This window comes from Emys orbicularis, chromosome 2, assembly GCF_028017835.1.
Source record: "Emys orbicularis isolate rEmyOrb1 chromosome 2, rEmyOrb1.hap1, whole genome shotgun sequence".
Taxonomy (NCBI): Eukaryota; Metazoa; Chordata; order Testudines; family Emydidae; genus Emys; species Emys orbicularis.
Genome location: NC_088684.1, coordinates 86,079,996 through 86,093,526, shown reverse-complemented (window position 1 = coordinate 86,093,526; position 13,531 = coordinate 86,079,996). Strand labels below are relative to the sequence as shown.

At 43.4% G+C, this 13,531-nt stretch overlaps 1 protein-coding gene across 4 annotated transcripts in view; it reads left to right on the top strand.

The window, feature by feature from the left end:
• Nucleotides 1-13,531, top strand: part of DLGAP1 (DLG associated protein 1) — a 219,123-nt gene that overhangs the window by 190,487 nt on the left and 15,105 nt on the right. For all 4 annotated transcript variants that reach the window (XM_065397967.1, XM_065397966.1, XM_065397969.1 and 1 more), the window contains one exon: nucleotides 12,017-12,438. In XM_065397967.1, the coding sequence (XP_065254039.1) occupies nucleotides 12,017-12,438 (422 nt within the window). The remainder of the gene's footprint in view (nucleotides 1-12,016; nucleotides 12,439-13,531) is intronic.

Below are 13,531 nucleotides of genomic sequence, written 5' to 3'. Positions count from 1 at the left end.
TGCAAAAATAATACTGTGTTATTGCTCTGTTGACCAATACAGTGACAATATGTATTGCTAGTATTGAAGCTAGTAGTCTAGAATTAAATGCACCATCTTTACATTAGTGGGTACATGAGTACAAGCCAAAAGCTGGCTTCTTGTACATTTCATCCCCCTACTTGTTCACAAGAGGACAACAGATAGGTAATATGCAGTGTTGTTGTAGCCATGTCAATCCCCGGATATTAGAGAGATAAGGTGGTGAAAGAGACAGAAGTTGGTCCAATAAAAGATATTATCTCACCCGCCTTGTCTCTCTAACAAATAGGTTAAGCAGGGGATGGAGCTGAAGTGCATGAGTGCCTGCAATCATGATAAAATTCACCTCCTGGATTGGCTGTTGTTGGGTTGCTGTGCTGGAAAGTTGAGTATGATTCAGCATTGTGTCACATATTTTTCAGGCACTGATTTTTCAGGAACGGTAGGAGAGTTAAATGAAAAACATTATATACTTTAGAGAGCCATAAAATTTTGACAGGTTTCAGAGTGGCAGCCATGTTAGTCTGTATCAGCAAAAAGAACGAGGAGTACCCGTGGCACCTTAGAGACTAACAAATAAATAAATGCCCAAATAAATTTGTTAGTCTCTAAGGTGCCACAAGTATTCCTCATAAAATTTTGAGTAATTATCCGTCAGTGAGATTTTTTTTTATCCCGTTGTTTTGCGACACCTAAAGTAAAACGTCAGTTTATAAAATGTGAATCTCTTCTAGAGTTGTTTATTAAATTAGTGCTTGAAATAAAAATAAAGAAGCCCACCCCTGGCATTTATGCTTTTTTCCTGCCTGGAGCGCACTTCAGGGGACCATTCTCTGTCTAGAAATTGCCAAAGGGACTTTTACTTTCTACATTTCATCTATAGGACAAATCCTGATCCCTGCACAAACCTGACTCAATGGGTTTTATATGAGGGTTGGGTGAGGGGCAGAATTTTCTCCTTCCTCTCAGGACATGGAGCACCAGCGCAGGAGCTCTACTGCCACAGCTGCAGAGGTGGACACACAGTCCCTCTGATCCCCCTTCACTGGGGAGTTTTGGCTGGCGTAATTGTGGTTCGATGGTCCACACTGCCCAAAAGCCACTGTGCAGTAACATAGAGCCACTGTGAAGCACTGCTTCTTCATTCCAGGCAGTGGGAGAAGAGTCCCCCTGTAGACTCTCCCCTCTCCCCGCAGCAAATATGAACCACTTCCAACTGGGGCCTGGCACCTTCCTACAGTCTGCAGGATTTGGCCCATTGACAGTAGTAGAGAGTGGGTCAGAAAAGTATTTAGCACTAATTTTCTATATTTGACTATTGCGCATTTGCTAAGATGATAACCAAATCACCTATTGTTTACACTATTGTTAAATAGACCAGACTGTCATTATCTTCTACCTGAGCATTTCTGTTGTGGTTCTAAAAGGTTAAAGGGACTTCAGAGGGGAAATGTGAACTGTAGTGACCTTAAAAAGCAACAGAGGGTCCTGTGGCACCTTTAAGACTAACAGACTTTAAGACTTCTGTTAGTCTTAAAGGTGCCACAGGACCCTCTGTTGCTTTTTACAGATTCAGACTAACAGGGCTACCCCTCTGTAGTGACCTTGTTATGTTGTTGCTAAGCAAGGTCCTCATTAACTGTTAAAACATCTCTTTCTGGAAGACATTCCTTTACATATGCATCCTGAGCCTCCACCCCCCACCGCTTTCCTAGTGTTAAGTAAATTAGCGCATTTAAATAGGTGATGACAGCCACTTAACTCCTCCCCAAGGACAAAAGAAATAAGTGTCCAAAATAAGCCAACCACTGATGGTAAATACCTTACTTAAGCAGTATTCTTTCTGTTACTGTTTTTATTGTTCTAGAGAGCAAAATCAAGAGATAGGATTTGCCTGTCAAGGTCTATACTGAGATAGCATTATTTCTGCATTACCTAAGGACAGCTGTGTTTTGGGATTCCTTGCTGATAAAGTTGAGACTGCTGCTGTTTTGAGCAGAATGGCAAATAGTAATCCATCATGTACTTCCAGAAATGAACTGACTGATAAAAGACAGCAACCTAATAGTCAGAAAATGAGTGCACTCAAGACACAAAGAGCTTATCATCACAATTTGGATTCCTATGCATTTTGTTAACACAGCGGGAGGACTTTTAATGAATATCTCTTAAAGGAATAGACTTGTAAATGGAGTGCATTCTTCCTGGCCCCAAACCACAACATCTGCAGAAACACAGAGAACCCATTTCAGATGGATACATGGCAAAGAAATAAACCTGTTAAAGAAATCATCTTCCAGGACACTGAAAGATAAAATACACTAGAAGACTGACTCTAAAAGGATAAATATATTAATTGAATAATTTTCTTTGTGCACCAGCCAAATCAACGTATGTCATGAAGCAACAAAATTGGCCTCCCTCTACATCAAGAGCCCTCCCCTATGGCATTCTACAAGGTCCATACTTTCTCAGCCCTCTCTTTCATTCTATCTACTTTGTCCCCTTTGGTCATCTTACTGCTACCCTCTAATCTTCACCACCATTCTGATGCTGATGAACCTCACCTCTCCATGTCTTTTTATTTCCTTAATGACTCCTCCTTCTTCACCTTCTGTGTCTGGACCAAGTAAACAGGAGGATTTGTCTCAGTTTCTCCATCTAAAAGTCTCAAAAAACAGAAGTGCTTCTTTTATGCAAGGGGAGCATCCTCAACACACAGCTCTATCTCTTCCATCTTCCTCCTCTTGTAGTGTCTGCACTACAGTGTCACAGCTGCAGCACCATAGTGTAGATGCTTCCTACATCAGTTGAAGGTTTTTTTCTGTAATAAATCCATTTCTCCAAGAGACAATCTTCCATTGACCTAGCTGCATCTACACCAGGAGTTAGGTTGACCTAACTATTCGATTGACCTAATTACTCACGGCATGAAATTTTTCACAGCCATGAGTGACGTAGGTTGTTCTAATTTTTAAGCATAGAACAGGCCTCAGACTTCCATTCGTCTCCACTATACGTGACCTTGAATGCATCTTTTACTCGTATCTCTCTTCCTACACTACCTGTGTTTATAAATTTGCCCATCATTATCTCTGCTACGTTGTCCATATACAAAAATGCCTTGGGTCCAAATCTGTTATGTTTTTTATCCAACCCTGTGTCCTCTTTCCCCTTTATTATCATAATTCTTTCATACTGGCTCCCAAGCCCCAGCTCTGCAATGTTGCTCAATTATAGATGCCTTGTCCACCTTTTCATGTGTCCAAAGATCATGTGTAACCTTATGAACTGGCTGCAGTTACTCACCCACCCCTCATCCTTTCCCCCACCATCATTGCTAACTACATCAACCAAGTCCTCGGATGACTCTACTGGCTTCCCACTCATTTAAGGGGAAATTTCAAAACTGCTGTCTTCATTTTTATAGGCTGGATCAGGGTCATGGACACTTATTTTGTGGTCCTACATTTTCTCTACTCCTCTCCTGATCTTTCCTTTCACCTGTGAATCAATCTTCACCTGATGGGACCACCTCTAGGGCCTTCTGTACACCAGAGACTTGAATTGTTTGTGCTTCAACTACTTGTATCAAACCAATTGAAGCACAAACTATTCAGTGCACCCACACGAGCCATTCTGAATAGGTTTAAGGGTTGTCCCACATCCTCACTAGTACTGTTCTAGACTGATTCAACTGCGGTGCCCTTGCTGGGTGCCTGTCCCACTGCTCGATGGTAATTCCCTGTCTCTGCTACCCTCACATTGTCCCCTCCAGCCCGATCTAGGCCTCCATGGTATCCCCCCAATCTCCCCCATCTTTGTCTCTATGGTATGCCCTTGTCATACCTCGCATTCACATTCTAAGTTAATACTATAATTGGTTCGCTGGATGTAAGCCTGTCATAAATGGTTTATTAGAAAGAGACATGCAGCCATAGTTCATAGACCAAGAATACTGTCCTGGGGCAAAACAGGGGTGTTAAACGCCCACATAAGTGCCTCCCCACCTTTCCAGGCCAGGGAAAGCTGACCTCTTCTCCTGGATACACTTCTGCTCTGTCTAGTACATTAGATTTTATCTACTATGTACACTGAGACTCTGTCACGTTAAGGAATAGTATCTCCGTTTTGATTTTGGGGGTTTTAACCGACTAAAATAGAACAATAACATATTCTAAAGAGGCTAAATTACAGAGCAAAATGTTGCCAGCAAAATGTGAAAAATCGACCAAGACCTCTACAATCACTATAAATGCTATGAGAAGAAAAGAAAGAGAGCCCTCTTTTTACTCTCTTTTTTGTGAGTTTGTGGAGCACAATCCTTCCTATGCTGCCTTTTTCACTTAGGCTCTAATTTAGCTTAGATGCTCTTGAATTAACATTAAAACAAACTTACATGGGTTCCTGCTTGTGTCGCTTTAACATAAAAATAACGCAAATTATTGGGATTTCATTGTTTTATGTTTGTCGTCTTTTGTTTCTCTGTTGCAAGTCGAACTTCTCAAATCTTAGATCTTTAGGTGAGGCATCTCCAATCTATACTTGAGCTAAGGTGCTAAGATTCATATTGACTTGATTCTGATCTGAAGTATTGTCTGTCCCCACTTATTCTGTCAGTGGAAAAAGTTTCATTGAACAATTCTAAAAGATCATAATAACATAGAACAGCAATAGAGGAGTAGACGAAAGATAGTTACAAACAAAAGATTCCATAACTTGATAGACCCATTAGTCTATTACCTATGTTTGACATGAATCTTGAAGATTTATGGTTCAGGATCCTGCCATTACAATACACGCATATCAATGATATTGAATCTGCTAGCCTTTCCCACAACTTGCTTTTTTTAGTTAGCATCACCATAACCTTGGCAGGCAAGCACAATACAAGAAACAACAGAACCGATAGGTACATAATGAAGCCAGTTGAAATTATTAGAAGTGCCTTTGTGAGTTGACATCTGTAAGATGCTTTGGAACCTCTTGCAGTAGAAATGTAAACATGTTTCTCAAAAGAAACACAAAGAAGCAGCAGAGAGATGAATGCTAACGAGTGACCCTGCTGTTGCTGTTCAGAACAGACACTGTATTGTGCCCCATACTGGTTTATCCAGTCTGCAGTTTCATGGATTTCTGCACCTTAGGCCAGATATTTCCTGTTGTTCTCCAAAGTTGTAATGATTACACCTTATGCCTGCAGGGCACAAACGAGCATGAAAGCACTGAATCTAAAAGCAGGGGAAGAGGCAAGTCCATGAGTTCATGTTTTTAGATCCTTATTCTAACAGTCAGCAATTTACGAAAGCATTTTTTTCCAGACAGATTTAACTACTTGTGGATGCTCTGTATGCGTAAAGACATTGTAAACTTTGCACATTAGCTGTAGAAACTCTCCTGCATTATTGTTGTTGTTATATTATTATTATTTATTTATTTGTATTGCTGTAGTGCAGTCATGTATGCAGCATGGGATTTTAATTAAATAAGCAGAGAGGTTTTGGATACAGATAGTAGTTTGTAAGAATAGAACATCTTAGAAATGGCTGGAGGACAGAAGTTACTTTCAGGAATAAACAAACATTAGCGGAGGCAGTTTGTATAGGCGTATGTTCTGAGCACAAAGGCAGTGCCTTCCATCTACAGGCTTTTTCATTTCAATTCATTTGTATTTCTTTGGCCAGGTCTACGCTAAAAAGTTAGGTCAACCCAGCTACATTGCTCAGGGGTGTGAAAAATCCACACCCTTGAGCGACATAGTTAAGCTCACCTAACCTCTGGTGTAGACAGCGCTAGGTTGGATGACAGAAGCGCTAGTGACAGACCGATTCTTCCGTCGACCTAGTTACTGCCTCTCAGGAAGGTGGATTAACTATGGCAAAGGGGGAGAACCCCTCCCATTGCTGTAGTGAGTGTCTATGCTGAAGTGGCACAGCTGCAGCTGTACAGCTGTGGCAGTTTAAGCGTAGACATAGCCTTTGAGTTATTTAATTCTAAGCTGATGCTGTATTGTGTTGACAAGTCATTTTTCTTTTGAAGGCAGATACCTTTACTCAGTCCAATGCCAAGAATAGTCAGCTAGGCAAGCACGTAGCGTTGTTTTATTAGATAAAAACAAAGGCAAGCAAAACTAGGCCATTCTCTTTTATATGTTGAGCAGAGTCTGTGTTTGGTGGCACCAGCTCATATTGAAAACAGGAAGGATGTACTCCTGAAAGTTTTAAAATGTGATGCCTCTGCTTACCAGGACGATGTATTGCCAGAGCTTGATGTTTTCACATGTGGGATTTGTTGTGTATTGAAAGCCAGACTGTTAACTGCAGTTCAAATAGTCATTCAGTTCGCACAGATGCTAAGGCAGAAGCATATCAGCATTTAACTCGAGCTTGGCCTACACTACCAACTTATGTCAGTATAACTACGTCGCTTAAGGGTGTGGAAAATCCACACCCCCGATCAACATAGATAAACCAACCTTTCCCCTGGTGTAGACAGGGCTATGTCAATGGGAGGGCTTCTCCTGTTGACATAGCTATAGCATCTCGAGGAGGGGGAGTACCTACGCTGATGGGCAGGGCCGGCTCTAGGTTTTTTGCTGCCCCAAGCAAAAAAAATTTTGGCTTCCCCCTTTCCCCCCCCCCCCCCCACTGCACCCTCCTGCCGCCCCAGCCCTGGGTCACTGGTAACTCGCTCCCAGGGCGGGTCATTCAGGAGGAATTTTGGATGTGCACAGAACACAGACAGGATTGGTTCCCATATGGTTACAGAACTGCAGTAAAGTGGAACAATTTTCAGCTTGTGTGATTGAAGGCTATCTGGATGCATATTATAAGATTGTCCTACATAAATGAGGAAAAGTTGAGGTGCCTTTATTATTCTTTTGTTCCATTCTTTGTTTCTATGGGGAATTTGCCAATGCAATATCACTGTCTTCCTTTTAAACAAATAAAACTAAAACTTAAAAATAATAATAATAATTAAAAAAAGGAATGGCTGTTGAAAATAGCAATTCCAGTCCTAATAACCACTGGGAAGCATTTCTTGCTCAATTTATTCTACTTTTTCCTACAGCAAGTTACAGTGGATCAGTATATTTCATTTGGGAGAAATGAAGTAACAGCTGCCCAAATTGAGCTTGAGCACTCCTGAATTTTGAGGGTGTTCAAATCTGGAAGGCAGGTGCTGGATTCCCTTTCTGAATATTAGCTAAATCTGGAAAAGAAAAGTCAATTTCTGCTTCCATGGCTCAGAAGTGTAAATCCTCCTACGTGCCTGGTACTGTATCTAAAGCTGCCCAGTCTAGTAGAGCCTCCCCTCCCTTACTTTTCATTTTAAATTCTAGTGGGATCCACGTACCTGCCTTGCTAGGCTTCAGATAGAGAGGTGCAATGTCCATTTAGTCCACCCAATTCTTTCTTTGGGGGAGAGCCCAGGGCTGGGGTGGCAGGGGGTGCGGGGGTGGGGGGGAAGAGCCCAGGCTGGGGCGGCAGGAGGTGCAGGTGGGGGCCAGAGCTGGGGCAGCAGGGAGTGCAGGTGCAGGGGGGGGAGAAGAGCCCAGGGCTGGGGTGGCAGGAGATGCAGGTGGGGGGTGGGGGGAAGAGCCCAGGGCTGGGGTGGCAGGAGGTGCGGGGGGGGGGGGAAGAGCCCAGGGCTGGGGCAGTAGGGGGGTGCAGGTGGGGGCCAGAGCTGGGGCAGCAGGGGGTGTGGGCGGGGGAGAGTCCAGGGCTGGGGCAACACAGGGGTGCGGGGGGAGCCCAGGGCTGAGGTGGGGGGCAGCAAAAAACCTAGAGCTGGCTCTGTTCCTACCATTTACAGCAAGCTGCAGCATGAGGTTTCAGTTCTACACTCCTTCCCCCTCCCTTTCCTGTTAATTGCGGCCGAGGGAATGCTGGGAAATGTAGATCTTTCCCTGCTCCAGGGCTGGCTCTATAGGCAGGGAGCTAACCAAGGAACTACAGCTCCCAGGGCTCCCTGTTGGTTCTCAGCTCTCATGCTGGATTCTTGCACCCCTGCAAATTTGCCGCCCCAAGCACCTGCTTGCTTTGCTGGTGCCTAGAGCCGGCCCTGCTGATGGGAGAAGCTCTCCTGTTGGCATAGGAGCATCTTCACTAAGCTCTATAGTGGCACTGGTGCAGCGTTGTAAGTGTAGACAAGGCCTAAGACATGCAAACTGTGGTGAAATCACAAGAGACCTCCTGAGGGGCCTGGAGAAGATGTGCTGTCCATATTAAAGGAATTGCTTTCCCCCATGATTGCTGTCCCATTATATTAATTATCATTAGAAGAGGAATGCTTGTTTATTTTTATTTTCCTGCTATCTGTGGATCCTGACTGAACAACTAAAAGGGAACTGTGTGTGTGTGTGTGTGTGTGTGTGTGTGTGTGTGTGTGTGTGTGTGTGTGTGTGTGTGTGTGTGTGTGTGTGTGTGTGTCCACTCCAGGAAGAGGGGAGTAATAAGAAATATAAAGTGAGAAAATGGGAAGAAAGAGTTTTGCTTATTAAAGAATAAATAAATACCTAAAACTGAAGAGATCTGTCTACATCATATTTTGTAGTTTGTCGGTGCAAATGGAGCCTGTCGTGTAAAACTTTAATTGGATAACTGACTTTTGCATCACCTAACAACCTTTTTCAAAGCAAGTGCATAAAAGCAGCTGTTTTATTAAAAACATTATGTTGTATGATGTAAAAAAAGTCTCTATAATTATAATAAACTTGACAGATGCAGATATGACATATCTGTTTTACTGAGAAGACAACTGGTATCATTAACAATTTCCTGCATAATCCCTGTGTCTGTTTTAGTATTGAGGAGCCCCTCCCAACTCCCATTTTGTCTTGTTGTGCCTCTCTCAAAGCTTCATATCAATAGCCATTCTTCTTCTACTCCAGTAGGATTAAAGAGGATTCTCTTTGAAGACTGTCAGTGAGGCTCCCTGCCTGGATGGTCACTATTAAATGATGCAAGATTCTCCCCTACATTCTCCCATCCATCACTCCACCAGGGATTAAATACACTTGACCAGATTTTGCTCTCAGTTACATATGGTAAATCTGGACTCACTCTTCAGTGGAGTAATAAGAAGAGAATGTAAATGAGAACAAATGAAAATGAGGTCTGAATCCAGCCTAGTGCCTCTCCAGCAGTCCCACCCCGTAGAAGGCTAGGCCTGAAAATAGAGCCGTGGTCTTCGAAGGGTAGGGTTCAAACTGGGCTAGCTGACAGTAGCTTGGAAACAGGGCCGGCTCCAGCTTTTTTGCCGCCCCAAGCGGTGAAGAAAAAAAAAATAGCCACGATCGGTGGCACTTCGGCGGCTGCTCTACCCGAGAGGGACTGAGGGACCCGGCGCCGAATTGCCGCCGAAGACCCGGACGTGCTGCCCCCTTCCGTGGGCTGCCCCAAGCACCAGCTTGCTGCGCTGGTGCCTGGAGCCGGCCCTGCTTGGAAAGCAGATAATTTCTTTGAAAGGGAGTGAGGAGCAGGAGGCAATTGCCGTCTTGTACTCCAGAATCAATGTTTATATTAAACAAAATTAAGGGCTGGATTCACTAGTACACTATTGCTGCTTTGCACTTCTCCCACAATAGAACAGCTGTACACCTGGCTTAACTCTGGCTAATTAAGGGGGCGGGGCTCTATGGCTACTTTGCATCACTGGAGCTGTGCAAAAGGATTTATGGCTGCAGAGATTACTGTCAGACTGTGAACCAAGTGTAAACTAATGCAGATTCAGACAGACAGACACGATTGGAGACAGCCTGAATTAGCAGTGTGGAGAGCTATGAACTGTACTCATTGCAGGTGGATGTTCACTCTGAAGCCTAATTATGTTAATTTAAATGTTATCCTTTTTACTTATTTCATCAATCTACCTCTCTCTGTTCTCCTCCCTAAACAGGTAAGCTAGGCAGCTGCCCAGTTACTTTCTTCCTCTGTGCTCCCACACAGGTCTCCAGACCTCACCTACTCACAACATTCACTTGACCCCTATTTTTCCCTCTGTTTCTCTTCACAAGCTACAACCCCTCATATTCACCATCTCTGCCATGCCACATTCTCCTGCAACACACTCAGTTTCCTCCTGCAACCCTTCAGTCTGCCTCCTGCCCCTTATACTCCTCTTTGTTCCCTTCAGTTTGCCTCTTCCCCTCACACTCTCCTGTGCCCTGTCTGTCTGCCTCCTGCCCCTCAGGCTCTCCTGCTGCATCCCCTTTCAAGGTATGTCTACACTGCATGCTGCTTTTGGGAGTGCAGAGTGTACATATGCGCAGGCCCCCCTAGCATGGGTATAAATAGCAATGTACCCGGTGAGGCACGGCTTAGGCAAGTAAAGACATGCCTGAGAAGGCTGTGGGTATGTACTCGAGTACATACCCTACACAGCTCTCTGCTCGCCCAAGCTGTGCCTCCCCCTCTACACTGTTATTTTCACCTATGTAGTGTCCCACTGCCTCCCTCCTGCTGGAGTCTTTCCCTGCCACAGGAAAACACTCTGGCAGAGAGGCAGCAGGGGAACACTCACCAGCTTTTTCTGGTGCCCTTCCCTGCAGCAGCGAAAGGCTGTAGCGGGGGGTTTCCCCACTTCCTTCCCCTGCCAGACCCTTTTCCTCCCTGCAGTGAAAGGCTCCTGTGGCAGAGAGCTGCTGAAGCCTTTCCCCGCTACCTCTAGGCTGCCAGAGTCTTTCACTGACATGTGTAGCTACACACCACACTGTGAACACAGCCTGCTTTTCACTGCCATGTGTAGCTACATGTACCGTACGTCATCAATACTAGTATGTAGTATAGACTTAGCCTCAGTCTGCCTACTGCCCCGGCCTTTCTCTGACTCCCCATACTTTCCTGTACTATTTCCTCAACACACTCCCCGTTCCTCCTCCCCCAACAGTCACATTCCTTGTATCTCCATATTCTCCCATCAGTCTGGCCCTTACTTGCTGACTAAACAGCTGTTTCTTCCCTCAGAAGAGCCAGGCTTTAACCATATTATAAATTATAGGAGACGAAGGCCATATTTGCTGAGGGAAATTTCACTGTCCTCTACAAATCTTAGGACATGGTGACCATCTTGCTGCAGGTAGCCTATAGCTTTAGTCCTGCTGACAGTAACGGGAGATGGCGGCCATTACGGATATGGGCAGAAGATTGTGATATTGAGGGAGGAAATTAGAAAATCCCAGAAGCCCTTTAAAAAACAATATTGTGAGACTTGCAATACAATTATGAGAGTTTGCAATAATGTCTTTTTGTGAAGAAGTAAATTAATCTATTAATAACTGAGGTAAATTAGAAATTAACATATAGAATATTTATGCTGAAAATACTTTTCCTTACCCACACTGTCATAAAAATGCTTTATGTAATTAATTTGGTGGTCATAGCTTATTGGCAATCTCAGCAGAGAGGCAAGGACTGAATGTACATGGACACTGAACTATCCTGGCATCTACGGGTGATAATATTGACCGGGGAAGCATGGTTTCTCACTTCTCTGACTGTGCCTGCTTAGTGCATAGAGAACTTCAGGCCAAGATTTTCAAAAGCGACTAATAATTTTGGCTGCCTCTGTTTTTGGGTGCCCAACTTGAGACATCTTAAAGGAAGTCTTATTCAGAGAATGGAAGTTCAACACTTTCTGAAAATCAGGCTCCTTTAAAGTGTCTAGTCTAATTGGACACCCAAAGTCAATCTTGGCCTAGTCTCCAAGCCTGTCAATCCAAAAACCATCACAAACGCTAACTTCAAATCATAATTTGGGGGGGGGGGGGAAATGTTTGTTTTAAGAAAAAAATCTATGCTGATAAATATTATGAACAAGATAAATCGGTCTTTCTATTTAAAATCTATAGCAGGGACAGCCATTCCCTCAGTCTTTGCAAGGAGAGACAGAATCTTAGAATATCATCTTTTACTGTATTTCCAGTTTATCATTGGAATGTTTGTCTAGGAAAATCTCTTTAACACTAAGCATTTTGTTTTTATGTTCTTTGAAGCTTCCGCAGGTTTACTCGATCTAATAGTGTAACAGCAGCTGTGCAAGCAGACCTGGACTTCCATGAGAATTTTGAAATATCAGTGGACCCTCAGGAGGACAGTACATGCACTGGGCAAATATCAAGACAATATTCCCGAGATGCAAGCACCTCCACTGTTAGCATACAGGGGTCAGGAAACCATTATCATGCATGTGCAGTAGATGACGACTTTGATACAGATTTTGATCCTTCAATTTTACCCCCTCCGGATCCCTGGATTGATTCTATAACTGAAGATCCTCTGGAGGCTGTTCAAAGGTCAGTTTGTCACAGAGATGGGCACTGGTTTCTGAAGCTTCTTCAGGCAGAAAGAGATCGTATGGAGGGCTGGTGCCAACAGATGGAGAGAGAAGAACAGGAAAACAACTTACCTGAGGACAGTAAGTAACTGAATACAATAATATCACTGTTAGAAATAGTCATTTCAGACCTGATCCAAAACCTGTTGAAGTCAGCAGGAGTCTTTCCATTGACTCCTATAAGGTTTGATAAGGCCATTTGCCATTTATCTGTACAATAATCAGATGATAGGCCTGGTTATCAGAAGTGCCCAGTACCTGTAACTCCATTTGAAGTTGGGAGCTGCAGATGCTCATCAGCTCCGAAAGTCAGGCCATAATAGTTTCCGTGGATACCTTGTTCCTAAGAGGTTGTGGATGGAAATTAAGCTGTCTTGTGTACATTTGCATAGATGACATACATGGGCCTTATTTAGATATACTGTACATCCACAGTGTATGGATTGGCATATGAAATAATTTTTCTGGGTTACACTATATGTGATGCTGTCAAGAGTCACAGCTTCCTGGATAAATGCTCCTCATATGATAAACTTTATCTTAAATGGGAGTTGCACAGCTAATTTCCGGCCACTGAGCTGGTCCTCTAGATATTGCAGGCTCCCCATATTCTGTGACCCTCACACACTAGGTGTGTGTGTGTGTGTATATATAGATAGATAGATAGATAGATAGATAGATATAGATATAGAATGTGGCCTCTAATTTTGCACATGCAAATATTACACAACATTGTGAGTACAAGGCACATAACACATAGATTTGGCACACTCATACTGCAACCTATTTATTTTTCACTAGCCTCATTATCAGAAATGGCTGAACTATTGTTACTGAAACTATTCAACCCAATGTAGAAACCTGCCATGGAGAATTTCAGACCAAATGGTTATAATTTGGCAAGATAGTAAACAACTGAAAATGGGTTATAACAAAGTGTTACCAAAACCTTAACTATAGGATATAACTACCCATTCCACCTATCCAAAAAACTGTAGCCCAAACCACAACTTCCAACGGCAGATCCAAACTTCCCAAATTTGAGGTGTGTTTGGATTCAGGGTTTTGGTTGGGTTTCATCTTTAATGTATATTATTAGTGTTTGTTTGCACAGGACACATGCCAGAATGGAACAATTACCCCCTGTAGGTATGCAGATGATACAACCCATGAA